Raw genomic sequence first — 21,853 nt, 5'->3', positions numbered from 1 at the left:
CCTTACAAATATTTGCAGAAACTCGTGTTACACTTTGTATTTATGAAACATGCTGTGACCTCCATTAGTTGTGTGGGTGGCAACAATCTGATCGCTAAATTAAGATCTGTCGAAATAGCAAAATACTTCCACCAAGTAATGCCAATTTAGTGTTCCAACACAGAGTTAAAACATGATGCTATTGCCAGTGTGCACATGTGCTGATAGGAGTTCGATCATTTGGTGAATTGTGGTGTTCTGGCATGTCAAATATAATATTTTCTATTTTACATCTCACAGTAAACATTTTACATAATATTCCCTCCTTCATTTTACTTAACTCTCATTCCTGCATATTTTACTATAACCATTTAGGTTAGTTTTTTGCTGACGCAGTAATTTCTTAATCTTTTGCTTCAAGTATATAATGTAAGAGAGGGAGATGTAGATATACTCAATTTTTAATGGTTTAAACATTTACAAAAGTAAAGAAATGGTTATACAACGAAGGGGCTGAGTGGTTAAAAAATAAAAATGGAGCAAGGCATAAAAGTGAATAAAAATATCTGACTTTTAGAAGACATCAGGGAAGTTTTAATGTTTGATGTCATGTTTTAATTTATTGGAAGCCCCCCAGAGTGGTTAGGGAAACCAAGCCAGATGGGCGGGGGATGAATAAATTATTATTATTAAGTTTTTTTTATTTTTCACAGAATACTACACATCCAGACATGCCATGTCAGCCAGGATGCTTAAAAAAAAAAAAAAGGTGCACAAGGCAGGAAGAGGAGGAAGATTGAGCAGGAGCAACAAGCTCAGCTCTCTGGAAACCTTGAAAGGTTTCTTGTGATCACTGCTAAAAGCACACCAGGCTCAGTAGCAGCAAGTTCCACAGGAGCCTGATCCAGTGTCTGTGGACATTCCTGTTGGTGCTTTAGAAGCAGAAACAGCTTTGCCTGAGGATGCCTCTGCTTCTGCTCAGCTATATATTCTGCCAGAGAGTATTGACCTAAAACTTTTCGCTGATATTGGCTATTGGCCTGAAACGGTTGATGCAATCCAGTTTGAGCGTTAAGCACCAGATCGCTCCTGCACCTGCATAGTTCTCTCTCCGTTAACCATCCACCAGGCGAGGCGCACTTTGTACCACAGACGGTCGTGCAACGCCGCTGGTACCTGGGTGCATAATGGTGCTATTTTTAACTAGCTCTGCCTGAGCAGCTTTTGCTACTAGGCATCACTGCGTCACAAAAGGTATTGCACCTGCTGTTGCCGTGGACTGTGTACACTTCTCACAGCCGTGCTGGGGGCGGGTAAGCAAACCACATTGTAGTTCTTGCCATAAAAAGGTCACAAGTAAACAAGCCTTAACTTCCTAAAATATATTGCACCTACATTCCTCACACCCAATTCAGTGTTCATACATAGCCTGAGCCATCAAAACTATTAAATCAAGCTATACAATTTGCTTACCTCTGCACCCTAGGCCAGCAGTTGCATGCTTGCAGTTCATTTTTGCCCTTCGGGGTTGTATCCAGCACCAGACATACTCTGTGTAGTCCCATTGAAATTATTCTGTATTCTGTAATTATTCACTGTATTCTTTTTGGTGCCTGCTGAAGGCATTCTTATTTAGACAAGTCTACCCAGATGTTTAGAAAGTTCTACGAGTTTTAATTTGTTTAATGTATTTTATTGTGGTTTTAACATGGTTGCAATTCTTTAAGTGATAATTTTCTTGTTTTAATCTTTTTTGCAAATTGCTTTGAGGGGTTTTTTCTGCAATCAAGCGGTATATAAATTTTATGAAATAAACAGATATGGCCAAAATGTTCCATTAATTTAGTGGGTCTACTTGGAATAACCATCAATTGGATACAGCACTGTACATTTTAAACAAGATTCTTTCCAAGGGGCCCCCTGCTGGTCAAACACAGATAATATGTAACATTGACTTACCAAATAACTGCCACCAGCACATTGGGCATGCCATATGGAAATTGGCCTTGAAATGTTTGACTCCACAACTTGAGAGACACTAGACTTGCCCTAGAAGAATTATAGAGGAGCTGTCCTGAAAATCTGGTTCAATTTGCACAAGAGGCTGAGCTGTGGTACTTGCCTTCTGTACTCCACCATTGTCGTGTGCAAAGCAAATTACTGTTTTAACAGCACACAAACTGGTCAAAAGCAGCCCCCATCCACATTAGTAGGATAGCCATTGTTTATTTTTGCTGAGGAGCACTGCGCAGTCGCCAAGGGAACCACACCAGAAGCCTGTGGGCAAAATTGCTCATTGATGGCTCTGGCTGTTCCATAGCTGCTGATAATACAGTTCGGAAACCAGTGAATAAACCAGAGAATGCTCCACTTCTTAATCAGCGCCACCTCCATGAGACAAATTAGGACTATGGGAAGCTGCCTTACACCAAATCAGAACATCGGTACATTAACATTTACAGTGGTACCTCAGGTTACATACGCTTCAGGTTACAGACTCCGCTAACCCAGAAATAGTGCTTCAGGTTAGGAACTTTGCTTCAAGATGAGAACAGAAATCGTGCTCCGGCGGCGCAGCAGGAGGAGGAGGCCCCATTAGCTAAAGTGGTGCTTCAGGTTAAGAACAGTTTCAGGTTAAGTACGGACCTCCGGAACGAATTAAGTACTTAACCCAAGGTACCACTGTACAACTATTAACAAGCAGCAAAGTGCAATCTCGAAAGAATAACAAAAGATGGTATAGAATCTAGTAAAAAGAATGAGTTCACCATAATAAGTTATGCCTCTCCAACTTATTGAATATGATCTAAGATTGTTGGGGACGTGAGATGCTGTGTTAGACTAGTTTTCCATCCAGCCCTGCATTGTCTACTATTGACTGACAGCAGATTTTCAGGATGGCAAGATTCTCCATTCCTCATTGCTCAGATGTTTTGTTTTTAATGGTGAATAATACTGATTAGACCTGGAACCTTCCCTTATATACAGCATGTACTTTGCAACTGAGCAAAAGTACTACATTTAAGTACATTCTACATAAAGAGAGACATTGGCTTTGGAATCCTCAGTGGCAGGAAGCACATCATGAAGAAACAGCCTAGTAGCGAGAAGCAATATCACAGGTTTAAGCGGCACCAAGGAAGGGGCCTAGGCCAGCAGAACTGCCCGGGTCACACACCCTTTGCAAAGACCCAAAACTAACTCCTCAGGCTCATCGTCTCCAGCCTCACAATCATTTTAAGATGAGAAGTCTGAATAGTCTCGCTCCACCGGCAAAAAGAAATGCAGACATTTCTCCTCTAGAATAAAAATGCAAAACAACAACATCAGCATAATACCTTTTTTCTAGGACAAAACAAACAAGTGATGTCACACCAGAACAATTATAATTCACACAACCCCCCCAAAAAAAAAATGACAATGAAAGGAGGACACTGCAGGGAGACGTGCAACTCTCAGTGGGGAATAACGAGGCTCCCCTTCCTCAGATGAACACATAAAATACCTTATTAGCCAAGTCTAGGGCACAGCTCTGTATTGTTGAAAAAGCAGCTCTTTTGAATTTGTTGTAAGACTAGCAGTTTTGTTCCCTGTTGTAGAAGCTGATTTGTTTCCACTGTACTTTGCTTATATGTTTGTATTTAAATAAAATAAACGTTGCTAAGCCACTGTAACCCTCTAGTTTTCCCTTTCATATCCAAAGGAACCCAGCCCAGTACTGCTACATCCAATCTTCTCAAGAACTAGGGAATACATGAAAAATACCAAAGTCTTCAAACAAAAGCAAGCCTTTTAAAGCCTGTTAAGGCAAATCCTCAGACCCCTACGCCATTTTGCTCATCTTTGTAGCCTGCTTACTAAACGGCCTAATTCATCCTCATACCCAGAGATTAGGCTAAACCCATCTTATTTGTGTATGTATTTTAAATAGGAGCGTAGGTGAAGCAAACGCCTGCTGATATTCCCTCTTCTATAAAACTTAATGGTACAGGAACATGGTCCTATTTCCCAACCTAACTGCTGGATCGCAGCTATGTCCATTTTTCTCCCTCCCATCTAGCAGTCTCATTTTAGTGTGTTGGGATGTTACAAAGCTGTATTGAATTATTCATGGAGTGGAGAAAGATAGCTTCTTGTTACCCTTCTTCCATAACACCTGAACCCAGTGGTTTTCAACCAGTGTGCCATGGCACCCTTGGGTGCCTTAAATGATGGTCAGGGGTGCCGCAGGCAATACTGGCCTCTCTTCCTGTTTCCTTCCCTCCCTCCTCTGATGCCCTCTTGCGTCTCTTCCTCCCAAAGGCTTGCACAGCTGTTTGTTGCATCAGTAGCTGCCCAGAGGACTCTCGGGGAGAGGAGAGAAGGCTGAGGGAACACTGCATAAGGAAGGGTGTTTGAAAAAGGGTGAGAGGCTGCTAGCTCTGCAGGCAAGAGGTGACATGGCTGGGCTCCTGAGCCCCCACAGGGGTGCCACAGAAAGAATGTAGTTGGTCAAAGGAGCCATGGACTCAAAAAGGGGTCCAGTGAAGTGGCAAGTTGGAAGGTTCAGGACAGACAAAAAGGAAGGCTTCTTCATGTTGTTCACGGTTAATCAAGGGAACTTACAGTGGTACCTCGGGTTACACACACTTCAGGTTACATACACTTCAGGTTACATACACTTCAGGTTACAGACTCCGCTAACCCAGAAATAGTACCTTGGGTTAAGAACTTTGCTTCAGGATGAGAACAGAAATCGTGCTCTGGCGCGGCGCGGCGTGGCAGCAGCAGGAGTCCTCATTAGCTAAAGTGTGCTTCAGGTTAAGAATAGTTTCAGGTTAATAACGGACCTCTGGAACGAATTAAGTACTTAACCCGAGGTAACACTGTAGTACCGTAAGATGAGACAATGACTACCAACTTGGTTGTTTTTGTTTGTTTGTTTGTTTTTTATTAAAGATTTTCTTGATTTACAGTACAAACTTGGTTGTTGATGATGACGACCGTGGCAGTGGCTCTCCAGAATGCCAGGTATTGTCAGGGACTGGGCAGAGGAGGAATGGTGGAAACCGCCTCCCCATCCTGACCCTTCCAGGGAGAGGGAGGAGGAAGACAGTCTAGATTTACAACAGGAGTTTGAGGGAGGTTGCAGCTCCGAGGCAGATGAGGGGGAAAGCTGGGAAATCGTGGGAGAGCCAGAACAAATCCCAGCTGACATGTCATCATTAGAAAGCATTCCAGGCCCTCCATCTTCCAGAACCCAGCGAGCCTTAAAAGTAGGAGAACAAAGAGCTCAAAGACAGAGGGCACGTAGCAGCACATGTAGAGGAGACGATGAGAATGATGATTGAGGAAGTGGGAGAGGCAGGGCGGGTGGACAATGCCATTATCCAGCAGGCTGAGTTCTATAGCTTGAAATATAGATTGAAATAAAAAAGAACTGTCAGAAACTTTTCCTTGTCTTTATACTTTCCTGGGCAACTAGCTGGGAGCCGCTGATAGCATCCTGACAGGTATTAAGTCTGAGCATGAGTAGCAGCTGGTGTGGTGGAGCTGTGGCACTCAGCTGACCATTGCTACTGATTTCTGGGAAAGGGGGTACAAACATGCTGACAATGCCAGAGCGGCACTCCTGCTGGTGCTTTTGCACTGCACTGACTTTGCCACCGTTCACCCTTTATGCCCCTGGAAGCAGCAGCAGCAACATGACCAACCAGGAGTCAGGTGAGCTGTACTGTCTGCTGCTACTGGAGACACCAGAGATTGAATCAAGGACTTTCTGCATGCAAAGCCCATGTTCTGCCATTGAGCCATCTCCCTTGTGCCCCTATTCATGCCAGCAGTTTATTGTGTACCTTCAAATGTCAGGCAAAAACATTCCTTTTTAACTAGGCCTTTTACTTTTAACTATCTATGGCCTTTTAGGGTGGGTGGGGTGTTTAAAAAGCATCCCCCCCCCTTGGTTTTAAAGTATGGCAGGGGTTGGTAAGTTGCTCTGAGTTGCAGTGGCAAGTAAAAATGCAACTAATAAGTTTAATAAATGGTGATGGTGATGCAGCTAGCAATACATTATTGGCCTGGGTGGCAACTTACTGCTGGCTGGATTTTGTGGGGAAGGGGTAGATATTCCAATAGCTGTTTTGTTCACTCACAAATGTTGATCACTGGTTGATTTATTGGCACTGTTATTTCAAGGAGAGGGGAAGCGCATGGATTTGGAAGGAATAAATTTCATATGCATTGCAGGTGGTTTGCAGCCGTTGCACAGGAGAGTGAGTGGGAGCTGGAGAGAGGAAACTAGGGCAACAGCTGTGAACACTGCAGACATCGGCAAAAGTGGAATCTGCACAGCAAAACCCCAGAGACCAAACAAAAAACAACAACCAACAATCCCACCCCACAACCTGCTGTGCCCTCATGGGTCAGCCAACATGAGCCAAGCTGCCTGACCTTGCTGTTCATTAATGGGTTTTGTTCCAATTAGATGCCATCTACCTGCATCTTTCACAAATTAAGGCTGTTTCAGAGAACTTTGTTGTCATGGTTGCCAAGGGAAATGACTGAGTTAGCTTCAAGTGGCCCAACTGTTGCCCGTGGCAACACTGGAGTTTCAGCTCCCCTGAAAATAAAGGACAGGTGAGTTTCAGTTGCCTCCTGAAAAGGGAATTAAATTGACACAGCCTTTGTTTAATATTCATCTTCAGCCAGCTGCTCTCATATGTAGAGGAAAGGAGATAACATGTGTGTATTGCAAGGGGCAGGTCATTTGCCTGACTTAACTTTTCATGGTTCAGCTGAGGTCTCTGCACTGATGCACTGATGCACATGTAATTACAGCTTTAAAAAGCCTTTCGGAAACCATCACAGCCAGTCTTCTCTTTTTCCTTCATGCTCCCACTTTCTCACTGAACTATCTTCTTCCCTCACTTTTCTCCTGCAACGTGTGCTCTGCGGGGAGCTCTGGGTGATGACAACAGCAAGTTGACTTCAGGGATGGGGGGGGGGGAGAGACACAGACAGACAGAGAGAGCTTGTTATGGCCAAAGGAGAGCCTTGAGCCTTTGGCCAGAAGCACGCAAAGACAACATTAAAGTAAGATGCAATGCTTAAAAGCTTCAAGAAGGATATAGGATCTCAGTCTCTTGTTAAGAGATAAACCATATGAGCCCCAGGCTTAACAACGTAAATCTCTTAAAGTTGCTGCCACGTTGAAGGAAGTGAATTAGTACAGATGAGGATTTTCTCCGTGAGATAGGAGGGGTGGGGAGGATTGGCTGCTAGGAACTGGGAAAATAGTGATGGTGGACAGCCAATCATCTGTATTTTGCTGACCAGTTGTCGTTTGAACTAGTTTCCACAATCTGTAAGTGGGAGAGTTCATGGATAGGCATAAGAAGTGGTTTGTCCAAGGTTGCCTTATAATGAGGCCAGGATGGTAGTCTCAGGAAAAGGAAGAAGCCATGTTTATGGTGGGAGAGATTGAGATGATTCTCCCAGCCACAAGCCTTTCTCAAGCCGCAGGAAAAAGAAAGAGAAGCAGCTTGAGGAGCTGCCACCCCCCCCCAGCTCCTAGTGGTAGCCCCTCCCTCACCCAACTGCCCCCCCAGCTGCTTCTGAAGGACCAATGTACTGTATTCTGAAAGTAGCAGAGAAGCAGCAATTGCAGCTCCTTCTATACAGTTGTCTTTTCATTTTATTCTAATGCACTTTTAAAAATCAATGCTTTTGATCTTTGGCAAATTGCTATGTCAGGTCTGTCTGAAAATCAGTATAGAAATACTTCAAATAAATGCATTAATCAGCTTATGGAGACCCAGAACAAGTCCTGAAATTAAAAGACGTTCTCTCTGTGTGTGTATCTTAATTTCTGTGTGCTGTGCAGGGGAATATTTGTTTAAAACAATGAAGCAAAACTAATTTTATCAGAAATGGCCTTTGCTACTGGTGATAAAGGTAAATGATGGTCAACAGGGGAGACCAAGCTTCTGTTTCAGGAGGTGGAGTTTATGCTTTAATGAGCAGCTGGTTCTACGCCATCAAGTAGCTATGGATATAACAATAATATATAAATAGTTAGTGACATACAGTTAAGCCAAACAAATTTGATAAAACACACTTGGGAATCAGATCTTGAGGCAGGAATTGGTAAATAAATACAGTAGATAAATAGATTGGCAGAGCCCGTGAGCGAAGAGGCCCTTAAAGTCAGTGTCCATGCATATAAAAGAAAATAAGCTACTACACAGACAGCATTTTACACCTTTGAGGTGTAGCCTACAGTAGTCATATTAATAAAGTTATTTCTCCTCTTTGCTAAAGAGGGAGTAAAGACGTGGGAACACTGGTGGGTGTATGACAGATTACAGCCACGTTGGAAAAATGTTGGTGAAATAAGTTAGATCACAAAACGGAATGTTATCTGTACCCCAACTTTAGTAAAGTATCTTTAAAAATGAAAATGTCAATCTCAGATATAAATACTTGATTAATTTTCTTTTAGTAGCAGCCCTACAACTTGTTGCCCCAAACTAGAAATCTTTGCAATGTTTACAAATCTCACAATGGAAGCAAGAAGTATGGACTATAGTACTCTCAGAAAAATTGACCAAAGAAGTTAAAGCCTTAGATGAAAAGAAAAATGAGAAGAATTTTATAGAGACATGGTACCCTTTCGTCACATACCTGACAGAACATCAATTACAGTGGCATTCACCAGACTTGCATTTGAAACTTTGGAATAACACTTCCCCATAGGACTTTGTGGCTTGGAGGAGGGGGTAGGTAAGGGGAACTGTCTAATAAGGGGAGTTATGTTCTCATGTTTATTTGGAAAAACCAATTAAAAACATTTAAAAAGCAGCAGCCACAGATAACTTGCCAAACCAAGATGGGACCCCTGAGATTTCAGTAGATGAAATCTGTGCCAAATGGAACAGGTTGAAATTAAACACTATCATTATTCTGTTCACAGCTCCATATTATATCATGCAATGCTTAACATATTCATATGAACTATTTCATCAATTTGTGTTTGAAATATTTTTTAAAAAACTTCAAATGGTAGGTAAGGGGTGGGCTATGATGCAGTTCATGTCCAAAATCATGCACCATGTTATAAGCTTGTGTGTACAGCATCTTATGTCAAGGGTGGAAAGTGACAATCTTCCATCAAAGGCTGTTGTTGCAAGTGTCCTATTTTTACCCCAAAGTACCCCTAAGCTCTCTCTATCCTTTCAGTTACTGCAACTCTTATGGTGCTTTTTATTATAAAAACAAACAAACACACTTGGCTACCATTCTCTCCAGGGCCAGCCCTATTTGGCCAAATGTGACACTAATTGCCTCAGGTGGCAGATGCTGGAGGCTGCCCCCTGACAGTTAGCCCTTAACTGTTCCCAGGCACTGGTTTGCATCATCCACGGCCTCTTCTGATTCAGGCATTACAGAGAAATTGTGCTGAGTGGTGTGGGTTTCATAATGAGACTGAGACCTTCTGTGCAATGGGTCCTATTCTACTGCCTTTGCTTGTATCACATCACCCAAATTTAAGCAGCTTAATAATTAATAATAATTAAAACATTGTTTTGATCTTCTCTCTCCTGTTCCCACTCTGTATCTGAGTCACTTTCCTTTAAGGGGTATGGAAGTCTAATGCATGTGATGACTATCTTCCTTCGGCTCTCCAGTTGCTAAAAGGACGTTTAAAACTTTCTCAATTTTATAGGGAAGGTGATGGAGGAATTGAAACAATTGCAGAAACATGTAAATACAGTGCTCGTGAGGATACAATGTGAAAATAACTATGAGCGCAGGAAGGAATTAGAGAGATGACTATCAATTCCCATGAAGTAGAGGAAAACATTCCTGAAAACTTAATGGGAATCATTCCATTGTCTACTTTCCCACTGCTCCCAGAATCTTTCCGTAGATGATGTGGCTGAAGTAATTATTAAGACACATCATAATGCTATTTTGCTTTGAGTTATACCCGTTCTCATTAGGTTCTATTGCCGCATTATTTTAGATGTTTATGCATGCATTTGATAGTTATATCTCCTCACGCTAGAGAAAGGGAAGGACCAAAGTGTGCAGAAGCCTCCAGGCTCAGTCCTTGGCATCTTCAGGTATGGCTTCGAAGAATCTGTCTTTGTTCCTGGATAACTGAACAAGCTTGGAAGAAGAGAGAAACTGAGAGAAACTGAAAGTGACAAGAGTCACCCATCCTTACTTGCAAATTTATTATGGAACAAGTGTTTTTTGAGTAGTCTCCTTCATCAGATGCATGAAGTGCTATCTTGAAAATTTATACATCCATGGGTGATGGTTAGCATGGAGTTGTGACAGGTGGTGTAGACTAGCCACACAAAATATGACTCGCCAGGCAGCATCCAAATCTTTGTGCCTGGGTTTCTCTACATGCTTTTTGTCCTTGACTGCAGGGTATGGTTTCCTATATGTCTCTTCCTCACCCTCCCTCTCCTAGAACTGGAAACTATATTTTGCTATGGCGGAGGACCATGAGCTACAGACCGTTTTAGGGAAAAGGTGGAGGGTGGAGAGACAATGACACTCATTACCATTTTCAGGACCATACTGTGGCCCATACTGGAACAACAATCACACTAAGAGTTGGACATATCAGAACAGTCGTATAACTTCATGTCAAATGGAAATGTCTCAGTGGGAATTTTTGTTCAGATCCAGAACAAAATTTGCTTACAGACAAATTGCAAATTATTATTTTCCACCATATATTTTTTTAAAACTACATTTTAAAGAACTTAGTCCTACTAAGAGTAGAAGACAAAGTGACATTCATAGGCTAAGTTAGTCATGCCCATTATTTTTAACTGGCCTTCTCTGAGTAAGAACATAATCGGACAGAACCCATTGGTTTTACCTGCTGCGAAAAAAAATCTTAAACTCACACTACAGGATAGCAAACCTATGGCATCATTCAGAACGCCACTCGTTTCATCGTGACGTCATGGGCCTGAGCAGTGACGTCACCGCCACGCGCCCACTGGTTCCTCCCGCAAGCCTAGAGTTCCTCCTCCTCTCAATATGGCGCCGGGTGAGACTCCGCAAAAAAAGAAAAGAAAAGAAAAGAAAAGGCGCTGAAGTAGCGTAGGTCGCATGAACCCTCCGGCGCGCCGTATTAGGCCTAGGTGCGCCATCTAGAGGAACAGGTTGGGAATAGCAGAACGGGAGTTCTAAATGGGCGGGATTTCCTCCCCGGGGGCGAAACTGATTCGCTAGCGAAAAGGGCGCAGGGCGGAAGCAGATCTTTGCGCAGGCGCAGTCCAGGGGTGGTGGGAGACGGAGCTGGGGGGAGGGGCGCGCCCGCCAGAGCATCGGGGAGAAGGAGGAGGGTCGTGAGGCGAAGACACTCGAGCGCCATGGAGGAGCGGGGCGAGCCGCAGTCGCCGCCGGCGTGAGTAGGGGCGGTCGGGCCGGTCTTTCCCCTGGGCCGCAGGGCGGGCCTCCGTTAGCCGCCCCTCCCCCAGCACGCCCGCCGCCCGCACGGAAGGCCCGGTGCGGGGAGGAGAGGAGGGAGCCTCGCTCGGCGGAGCCCTCATCCGAGGATGCACTCGGGCTGGAGGGGGGCAAGCAAGGGCGGGCAGGAGGGTGGGGCCCAGGACCCCCTCCCAGCCCCCCCTCCCCGCTGCACCGGGGTTCCCATGGCAACGAGGCTTCGCGGGAGGCCTTCGTTCTGCGCCCCTGCTGGTGCCTGGCCGAAAGGCACCTAGGGTCGCCTGAGGCTGATGGCCAGGGGGGCTCCCTCGTGGCTAAGCCGGGAACCCTTCACCTGGTTTCCACCTTTCTCATTTGTTTTGGCTTGCCGGGGCAGAGGTGGGGGCTCGGGGTCGAAATCTTAAAACATTAGGCGTGGGGAGGCGGGTGCGAGTATCTGTGTCCTTCCTCATCTGTTGTTCCATCCCAGCACCTGTTCCTTCCTCTGACTGACTGCCCTGCAAATTCTTCTGCTCCGTTATGTTGTTGACCCATGTGTTTCTTCGCAGTACGGTCGGAGATATAAAAGTACGGCTTCACATGTTTATTTGTTTACATGTACAGGCAAGGTGCTTTGCAGTTTTTCCCATGTGGTAAATGCAAACATAATTTCTAACATGTTTGGTGCCTTGTGACATCTGAAATGTCCCCCAAGTGGAATAATTGTGCTAATATATGTGTTTTTGTATAACTCGTTCATACGACAGATCTCACTGTTACAGAATATGGCATACTGAAACTGTTGTCTTCTCAGGGATAGGATGAGCCAGGGTGACTCAAACCCAGCAGCAATTCCACATGCAGCTGAAGATGTTCAGGGAGATGACAGGTGGATGTCACAGGTAAAAAAAACCATGGTATGCTGTAGCAGGATTGAGTGGGTTTTTCTGTCTTGTACGACACCTGTAGGGATAGCGATCACTGCTGCCACTATAGCTCTTTTGCGAAAGGCACAGTCTCTGTGGCAGTCTCTGTGAAGACTGTCTGGCTGACTTGCCTATAGGGTATACTAGTAGACCTATTCTTAACATAATCCCAAATTGCAAAGTGCTGGAGGCTTTACTTCAGTTTACACGTCAAATTACTGAGAGTTGAAGACAGTGCACTGCTTTGCATGACTGTTCTCTTTTGCAATATGCCTTAAGCAAGCTCCATATGCTCAAGACTGGGTAGACTTCCCACAGTTCAACGTATTATACAATTATTCTGCTTTTCATACATAGATTGTATCACAAAGTGGCTTACATTAGTTAAAAGGAGATGGCTTCTGCTCTCAGCCTTACAAACAAAAAAGACAAGACAAAGAATAGAGGAGGATCAGTTTGGCAATGCAAGAATGAAGTGACAAGTTGTAAATGGGCATTAGTATCCAGTTTTCTCTCCTTGTTAGGACACTTGCTTGGAGAAAAATTGGTTACAACTACCTGTTAGTTCTCATTCCTTTTGCTAGTGGCAGAGGCCATGTGTATGTGTGTTCACTACTCTCCTCACCATAGTAGTGGGCATCTGCAATAAGGAAATAACAGCAGCAAAATGGCAGAGTTGAGAGGCAGTCAGGATTGTAAGTCAAAAGATAATTGACTCTGGGTGCAAAAAAGCTGCTTGGTTGTCATAATGCTCTTGCTTTATTTTTATACAGCATAACCGTTTTGTGTTGGACTGCAAGGACAAGGAACCTGATGTGCTGTTTGTGGGGGATTCCATGGTTCAGCTGCTACAGCAATATGAGGTACTGAGTGGTGAGGCTGCGGGGCTTGTTATATGAACATACTCGCTTTCCATCAATTACATAATGTAAAAACGGCTACCTACCTGAATCTAGAATAATGTTGACAGTCCACCAACAATGGACAGAGCCTTCTTTTGAAAACCATGCATAGGGCTCAGCCCCTGGAAGGGAAAGGGAGCCTTTGACCCTGTGCTTGACATCACATATATCTTTGGCCCAACTTCCTAGGCATCCATCTGTTGAGCATGATATCTGTGAAGGGGTAGGATGGTGGATTTTTCCATTGGGAGGGCATTGACCTAGAAGACCTTTGAGGTTCCTTCCATCCTTATGACCCCAGGAGACCTTCGTGTGTACAGCTATATGCAAAGGTTTCTCTTCTGAAGATGTCCACATAGATGTATGGGTGGGCCTGTGACTGTGCACAACATTAGGCAGGGCCAAGAGGCACAGTCTCGCACTCCAGCCATGTGCTTGATGCTACACATAGACAGCAACATCGGAAAAGAGCTTTGAAGGTTCTTCAATCCAGGTTCTGTGTAGATACTACCCTTTTTAAAAAACAACAACCCAACAACAGATACCTTTCCGGTGGGTTAGACTGTATGGTCAAATATTCTGCTTTTGTTCAAGGGTGATCTAAAAGATTGACTTGGTTTCTGGTTATAGATATGGCGAGAACTCTTTTCACCTTTACACGCACTGAATTTTGGGATTGGAGGGGACACAACGGGGCAAGTTTTATGGAGACTGAAGAATGGTGAACTGGAGAATATTAAACCCAAGGTAAGCTGGGGATAATGACTGTGTGTATGTGAAGGCTCCCTTTTCAAATGAACAGTTTGCTGGCTGTTGGTCCCACCAAAACAGTTCTGCGCTGATAAGCACATAATGATTCCATGCCAATGTGTTTGTTGTATATATTTGTAATTTATAACTAACAAGGAAGCAGAGGCCTAGGCTGTGAGTGATATTGTCAAAAATACCAAAGTCTGAGGGAGGCATCACCAATAACCTGCTGAGGGATTTAACAGCAGGCTGCTTTGGCAACTATTTCCAGGCCAGAAGATTCAGGAGCAGTTGGAACACCTGAGAATTTCTAGGGGGATATCCTGTAACTATTGTCTGTTAATTCTATTTTAAATATACGGTATTTTATGTCTGCAGAACTTTGGTCTATAGGTGTGGTATGAATATGGCAAATAAAGATTGAATGCATAATACAATATTCTTTCATTTGAGGTTGTGTGGGTTCTTTTTCTTCTCCCTTCTCTTCATCCACAGGTCATTGTTGTTTGGGTTGGAACAAATAACCATGAAAACACAGCAGAGGAAGTAGCTGGTGGAATAGAGGCCATTGTAAGGCTCATCAATACGCGGCAGCCTCAGGCCAAGATAATCGTGCTGGTATGCATTGCTGTGGTCAAGGAACAAGTAGCAACTTTGGGAATGTGTGCACTTTCTGCAAGCTCCTCTTTGACCAGGAGGAATGGTAGTAGCAGTATGAGAAGAGAAGGGCAGTGCCACTCCTTCTTGCAGGGATGCTTCTGGGAATAGTAGGTCTCTGAAGCCTTCTCTTGGCCAAGGCAGAGGAAGGAAGGAGCACTAGGTGTAATGCCTTGAGCCATTATTTATTTAGGGAAAGGTTTCTTGTTGTTCTTCAGAGTGGAAGTTGCTGTCATAACAGATCAGCTAAATACCTTATAATAGCTGAGGATGATTCCCTGGATGTGCAGAATTTAAAAGGAAGTACCGTATTTTTTGCACCATAACACTCACTTTTTTCCTCCTAGAAAGTAAGGGGAAATGTCTGTGCGTGCCACCTACGGGTGGCGGGGGGATCTGCTGCAGTCGTGAGCAGAGGAACCATGGTTCCCCTTCCTTCCCTCCTCCGTGGCTCGCTTTGAAACAGCAAAGGGGGAGAAGAGCCGCTGAGTGGGGAGGAGAGAGGGACAGAGAGCCTGATTCTTTAAAGGAGCAAAGCGGGAGAGGAGAGGAGCCACTTACATGAGTGTAAGCGGCTCCTGTCCGGTTGGTTCCTTTAAAGCAAGCAGGCTCTCTGTCCCTCTCTCCTCCCCACTCAGCTCGCTACATAGCAGCAAAGTTTTTCAGCTCGCTAAGCCAGGGATGAGCAGGGAGGAGGAAGAAAAGCAGAGCCTGCTTGCTTTAAAGGAGCAAAGTGGGAGAGTAGAGGAGCCTTCTCCCCTTATACCCCTCTTCTTCATTATTAGCAGCATCCTTCTCCACCCACCCCATGCGTGCTCCTTGTCCCTTGAGTGCTTTTCCTTCCCTCCCCACTTAAAACGTGGTTACAAAGCACGGATCCACATGGATCCTCAGGATTTTTGCACTGGGTCACCCCAAATTCACCATCAGATCACATAGCATGTCCATGGCTACATCTTGCACCCAAAAAATCACACACCCACTGTTGCCTTGGGCCGCAGAGGTGCAAAAACATGGTTACAAAGCATGGATCCACATGGATCCTCGGGATTTTTGCATTGGGCTACTCCAAACTCACTGTCAGATCACATGTCTGTGGCCACAGCATGAACCACAAAAATCGTACATCCACTGTTTCGTTTAGAATATTTTTTTTCTTGTTTTCCTCCTCTAAAAACTACGTTCGTGTTATGGTCGGGTGCGTGTTATAGAGCGAAAAATATGGTAGGTCTTTTGTGGAACGCTTTCCCTTGAGTGGGAAGACTTTTCCAATTTTGATGTGAGGCTTAAGATTGTCAGTGTTCTCCCAAACAGAGTGGTGAGTTTTACTGTGTCAGTTTCTCTGATCCTTTTAACATCAATTTTCATTATTTTTACTGTAAAGCTTATTGTGGTTTTTATCTGATTTATTTTACAAATTGAATAGCCATTTGAATACAGTACAATCACACAGGGGCTGTGTTCAGGGTTGGCACATATAGACATACACACTTATACTCAAACCACCCCCAGGCAAACATCCTTACCCTTTCTGGAGCTGTGCGCTGAGTAGGCCTTGACCCCTCAAGCAAGGGGAAATGGTCAAAAGCTCTTTCCTTGCCAGGAAAACCCTGTGCAAAAAGAACCTTTAAGCTCTCCACATTCCATTCATTTAATTTGTGTGATTTCAACCGGCCGGCCTTCAGCCACATAAAGTTGAAATCACACGTGTTAAAACACGCATAAGCTGCAATTGAACTGTTAATTCATTATTTTAGAAAATGGAGTATTAGTTAATCATGTTCCTTTTCTGTTCACTTTAAATTATGATAAGGGCGCTGAGAACTTTGTATCAGTTGCACAGTTGGGGGGTATTGGTTTGCTTTCGCCTTTGTTTTTATTATCTGTTTTGTGCTCTCATTTTGTATTTTTATGTTGTGAACTGCCCTGTGATCTTTGGATGAAGGGCAGCATACAAAATTGATAAATAATAAGGCATTAGAACATTCCATGTATAAATCATTTTTTTTTAAATGGGAGAGGAAGGTACAAACCCTAGGTTTTACTTAGAAGTGCCCTGTGAATAGACCTATTGAAATTAATGGCCATTCATTTCAGTGGGTCTACTCTGAGTAAAACTCAGTTGCATGCAGGTGGAGAATAAAAGTTGTCACGTGCTTCTTAATGATGAGGTAGGGACAAGGTTCCTAGTGGGTGAGAAGGAGAGAGATGGTTTATGCAGCATCATTTGCCAGGGCCCAGAGAGATGATGATGTGGATGCCTAAACCATGGGTAGAGTCAGTGCACAGGGAGATGCCTGGGTGAGATTTCAGGAACATGCTTCTTACAATACTGAGCGCCTTCTCACATGCTTCTGTCCTGTTCCATGCTCAAGGGCCTGCTCCCTCGTGGTGAGAAGCCAAACCTGCTGCGGCAGAAGAACAACAAGGTGAACCAGCTCCTGAAGACCTCACTGCCCAAACTCTCCAATGTCCAGCTGCTGGACGTGGATGCCGGCTTTGTGCACTCAGATGGCACCATCTCCTGCCACGACATGTTTGATTTTCTGCACCTATCGGGTGCCGGCTACGCCAAGATCTGCAAACCCCTCCATGAACTGATCATGCAGCTGCTGGAGGAGACCCCTGAAGAGAAGCAGGCGACTTTGGCCTGATCCCAGCCGTGTCCGTGGCACCCCAGCTCCATCAGCGCAGTTCTTTTTATCCTGGCACTACAGAATCCTCCTTACTCAAAGTGCTTTCCATTGTTGAATGTTACTGGGTGTTGTGTTTAGCATTGGAAAGGAAAGGGGACTGGGGGGGCGGCTGGGATGGCAGCACATGGGTCAGCTCAGTCAGTCAGAGCCACCTGCAGAGGGTGGTTTAAATTGACCGAAGAAGGATGATACTTTAAAGTCATTTCTTGTTTACAGTGTGAACGTTCCTGTCACCTGTTCGTTGCTCATGTTCTGCTGTCACTCTGCCAGTTTCCTCGCCTTAGTGTCCTGCCAGGCTTATTATTCCAATAGCCCCTAAATGTCTGAGCTCATTAGCTGCACTCACATTCCACTTCCTGAACTGAAAGTAGCCTGCTTCTTTAAAAGTTGGAATTGTTTGGAGAGTTTTTATACTTAACTGGGGTTGGGGTTTTTTTTTTTGTTTTAAGTGATCTTAGCTGCTTTTCTGGCTTTGGCAACAACAGAAAGCAGGATAAAGCTACATCAGGCAACTTCAGACGTGTGAAAAATTAATTGTCAAGTGAGTGAACTCATTTAACTCAGCCTGTTTTCATTTCTTGCTTGATGGATGTCATTCTGTTGCTGGAGAAGAGGGGACTGCCCAATTTCTGCATCCTGGTAGAACCATTTGTTCTCTCTTCTCTCTCCCCTTCCCCCTTTTGTGTGCTTTGATTCAACATTCCCATCTCTTAAAAGGCCCAGTGGCCTTGGAGCCTGGTCAGTGGCCGGACGTACCCACCAATATAAACTGACATTTCTTCCCGCTGTTCCATATTGTGCTTCAGAATGCTTTGCAGAGCTGCTTGTGTTCATTTTTAAAAGAAAGAGCAAAAAGGAAGTGACTGTTACTTCTCGTCATAATACTTAACGTCATAATCCTTGCTCATTTCCCTTCTCTCAAGGCCTGGAGCAGGCTGAAGCTTTACAAGGCCCAAGGTTGTGTTTCTTGGTTGGGTCTGTCTTGTACAAGCATTTTATTCAAGCAGATGAGGCCTCTGACAGTGAGGGACATAATTGAGCTAATGCCGTTACCTCTCTTGAGTAGGAAAGGGTCCAGTGTGGAAAGCATGTTTCCGGGGATTCCTGTATAGAGATTACCAGGGATATAAAGCCTTAATTCATGTCTACACGGATGGGAGAGATTTTCCCACGAAGGGAAAACCTCTTTCAGATTTCTGGTTTTAGGAATCTGAAAAAAAGCAAGTTTTTTTTATAAAAAAACAAATATGCTTCCATCTATGGTCTGCTTTTACCTGAGCTAGTTCAGAAACATCAGCTATTTAAACTTAGCCAGTTGTGCATAGTTCTAACATGTTCTTCTGCCCTCCCCCAAAGTCTTGTGCATGAGACTTTAGTGGCTCTTTTTGTCGTGGAAATGCTTTTTCATATCAGAAGGTTCTTGGGAGCAAGTTCACTTTCTGAACACGCTCACTTGATGTCTTCCAAATAGGCCTTTATCCTAGCATTTATCCTCTCCCCCCCCCCAATTACCTTGCTCCTGTAGACTTCCTCCAGCACAGGTGGGGAAATGCAAAAAGCAAAGAGCTCCTACTCCACAAAAGAATGGTGGGGGAACAGTGTGTGTTGGAATCCTGAACTGGGGATGGCCGTGGTTGAGCTAGCCATACACTGCTGGGGATTTGCTGCTAACCCTTTTGTGGAAAAGGTAGCACTGGCCTAACTCTTCCTGAAATACCTCTCTGGTGTTCCTTCCATGCTAGTGAAACAGCTGCTTGTGGTCCAAATGCTCCTTTTGGAAGATGTTCCTCCCCTTCACAGACCCTGGCCCTGAACTAGCTGCTTCTCTGGGGTCTGTCTCAGTTGCTTTTTGCCATTTCCCCTGTCTGCAGCCATGGATCCGACCTAAAGGCAGGTCAGTATCTTCCTGTCTGTCCTGCCACAAAGAGAAGCTTCTCATGAACAAGACTGGAGAATGTTGTAGGTCCCGCCCCACCCCTTATTTGAACCCTGTTGCATCTGCAAGTGCTGACATGTATCCTGCTTCTCTGTATCCCCAAACAAGATCCTAATATTGGGATGTGCTTGGCTGCCCAGTGCTCCTGGTAACCCAGGAATACGTCTTGTGCATCATATACTGCCCCGCCTTGAGCTTTTACATGGCTTTCCCCTCTAATCTCATTGCTGTTTACAGTTGTATGCTGCTGCCCAGAATCTCGTCTGTGCAGTGGTATATGAACATTGCTAGTTTTATATTTATTGCAGCAAAGAAAAAGTGTGAAAGAAGGTTAAGGAATGTTGTCTTTCTCTCGTCGTGTGTGCGTGTGTGTGTGTGGCTGTAACAAAGGGACCCTGTGCCCATAGGAGAGAATTGTGGTTCTGGCAGCATGCTGGCTCAAGAGTGTGGAAACTCCTTGGAGCCTGACCTTTTGCTGCTGGGAGTTTGGGAGGGTGCTTTCTCCCCTCTTTTTTTTTTTTTTTTTTTTTTACTGGTAGCCAACTGAACTTTCCACCCCCACCAACAAAAAAAGTGATGATAATTGCTTTGGCAAAATGGCATTGATGACTGGTAGAGCTCACTGTTTAGTGCATATTTCAATATAAATGTATATGTTTCACCAATTAGTTCTTGTGAGTGTCTCTCATTTCAGGTAGGGTGGGCGGGTGTGCTGCTTGGAGCCTCCCAGACTCTTGAGGTCTAGCCCCAAACTGCATTAAGAACCGTGTGTGCATCAGAAATGTACTAGTTCTCTGGTGGTTGTTTTTTTTTAAAGCCTATGGGGGAAGGGGACATGTATATCAACAAGGTTATACTGGAGCTGCGGGAGCTGTAATTAAAACTCTCAGATTATGGTGGGGTATATATTTTTATTAACACCACAAATGTGGGTGTTTGGGGGGAGTAATTTTCAAATTCAAAAAAATCATTCTAAAATCTTGTTCAATTTTGTGTTTGTTCAGATTTGGTCTTCATTTCTTGTTTGTAAGCTCTTCCTACAAGCAAGGATGTTCCTGAAATTCCCCTTCTTTGTGGGCAGCCAAGAGGCTATAAAAATGTGCCTCCTAACAAGGGATTGTTGGTGTTTTACAGGAGCATGGCCAATGTCCTCCTCCTGGTTACAGCATGGCAAGTTGCTGCCTACCAGCCATCTGTATGGAGGTGGGGAATGGCTAAGCTCTGTATCCGGGCAACAAATTGTATAAACTCCCTTTTTTCAGATGAGTGCAGTTGATGAGCTCTGGACTAGGATTCTGTTAGAAATGCCCTTCCATCCACCATTTGGGCTTGCATAGTAGGCAGAAATGTCATCTGTAGCCCGCCCCATTGTAGAAACAGCTGCCTTGGTGCTGGACAAATAATAGGTGGAAACCTTGTTTCTTGGTAAGGAAGTACTGTACTGGTACACCTAGGGCTGAAAGTAGAGTGTTGCATCAAAACATTTCAGCAGGGTTTGGAAACCCTTTTTGAAAGACATAAAAATTTCAGGTAGCTATGTTAAGCCGGGGGATGGATGGGATCTGAACTCTTTAAGACCTTTATGCAGGCCAGCGCCAACTGTTGGATTTAGGTGCACTCTTTTTTTCTTATTTTTTTTGGTAAGCATTTCTGAGAACCATAGCTAAAGAGGGCCAACAAATAAATGTCAGAAGAGACTAAACAAGTATTCCAGTTACTCCTAACGTTCAGGGTGAACGTTAAGCCACCAACAACACTGGTGGCAGTGAGGACTGAGCATGCTGCTGGCAATACTATCAAAGGCTCTTGCTGCTGCAACAAGCAACTGCAAACTTCTCCTTTGGTAAACATTTGTATGTTGCAATTCTGCACTGAATAGTAAGCAGGTTCCAGTTCGTCCTGTCCTAAATTACTGTCTCCAGGGATGAGCTCTTTTTAGATTTTATTTCTTAGATTTCCATCCTTCCTCTCAAAGGAGGAGCCCCAGGCAGCAAACATCCAAAAGTTAATACAATTTTAAAAGACGTTTAAAATGCTTCAAAATCTACTAGAAACAAGTAAAAAAAACAAAACCACGCATTTATAACTTTTTAAAGCAATAGCATATCCTCACACCTGCTAAGGGCAAGGTTACCCTGACCGGTATCCTTCAGCCGCCAAGGGCCTGCGTAAGCAGAAATGTGTGTACATTTCTCCTGAAAGTCAGCAGTGCTGGAGGCAGAAACACCTTCCCATATACAGGCAGGTAGGCGCACCTGCCGCCTCCTCTCTTTGCCAGGCGCCTTCCGGAGAGCTGGCGCGTCCTCTAGTGCGTCTCTCTTGCTGTGCATTGCTTTTCCGCTCAAAACTTTTCAGCATCTCCCAAGAACCTACGCCTGGATCGTCCGCGCACGGGAGATGCAGGGGCTGCTTATCACAAAAAAGGCACATTTCTACGCGCCCCGTGTACCATTTCCTCTGCCGCGAGAGGTGTGTGCGTGCGCCCCCCCCCAAAAAAGTCCTATTTACGAAAGAGGCCTCCGGCTCTAGGCTGTTCGTTTGCAGCCGGCATCCTACCCGGGCTGTGCCATAGGC

General features: G+C 44.5%; 1 protein-coding gene and 1 long non-coding RNA gene across 5 annotated transcripts; one reads left to right on the top strand and one right to left on the bottom strand.

Annotated features, from left to right (window-relative positions):
• The first annotated feature begins 10,983 nt into the window (after positions 1-10,983).
• Positions 10,984-19,944, top strand: PAFAH1B2 (platelet activating factor acetylhydrolase 1b catalytic subunit 2). Of its 4 annotated transcripts, XM_081172766.1 has the most exons (7): positions 11,251-11,392; positions 11,903-12,000; positions 12,227-12,314; positions 13,112-13,201; positions 13,871-13,987; positions 14,486-14,608; positions 17,023-19,944. In XM_081172766.1, exons 3-7 carry the CDS (start codon positions 12,234-12,236, stop codon positions 17,299-17,301), a joined length of 690 nt encoding a protein of 229 aa, XP_081028892.1. In that variant the 5' UTR covers positions 11,251-11,392; positions 11,903-12,000; positions 12,227-12,233; the 3' UTR covers positions 17,302-19,944. The 4 variants fall into 4 exon arrangements, with proteins under 4 accessions (XP_081028891.1, XP_081028893.1, XP_081028890.1 ...); XM_081172765.1 differs by lacking the exons at positions 11,251-11,392; positions 11,903-12,000 and adding an exon at positions 10,984-11,126; XM_081172767.1 differs by lacking the exons at positions 11,251-11,392; positions 11,903-12,000 and adding an exon at positions 11,129-11,147.
• LOC308574724 lies at positions 19,789-21,797 on the bottom strand. The gene is made up of 2 exons (XR_014002574.1): positions 21,393-21,797; positions 19,789-20,735 (listed from the first exon to the last, which is right to left on the bottom strand). It is a non-coding gene; the product is annotated as an uncharacterized lncRNA (long non-coding RNA).
• Between the last annotated feature and the right edge of the window lie 56 nt (positions 21,798-21,853).

The sequence above is a fragment of the Podarcis bocagei genome (assembly GCF_964188305.1).
Source record: "Podarcis bocagei genome assembly, chromosome: 15".
Taxonomy (NCBI): domain Eukaryota; kingdom Metazoa; phylum Chordata; class Lepidosauria; order Squamata; family Lacertidae; genus Podarcis; species Podarcis bocagei.
The sequence above is the reverse complement of the archived record's forward strand: the minus strand, read 5'-3'. Positions and strand labels throughout refer to the sequence as shown.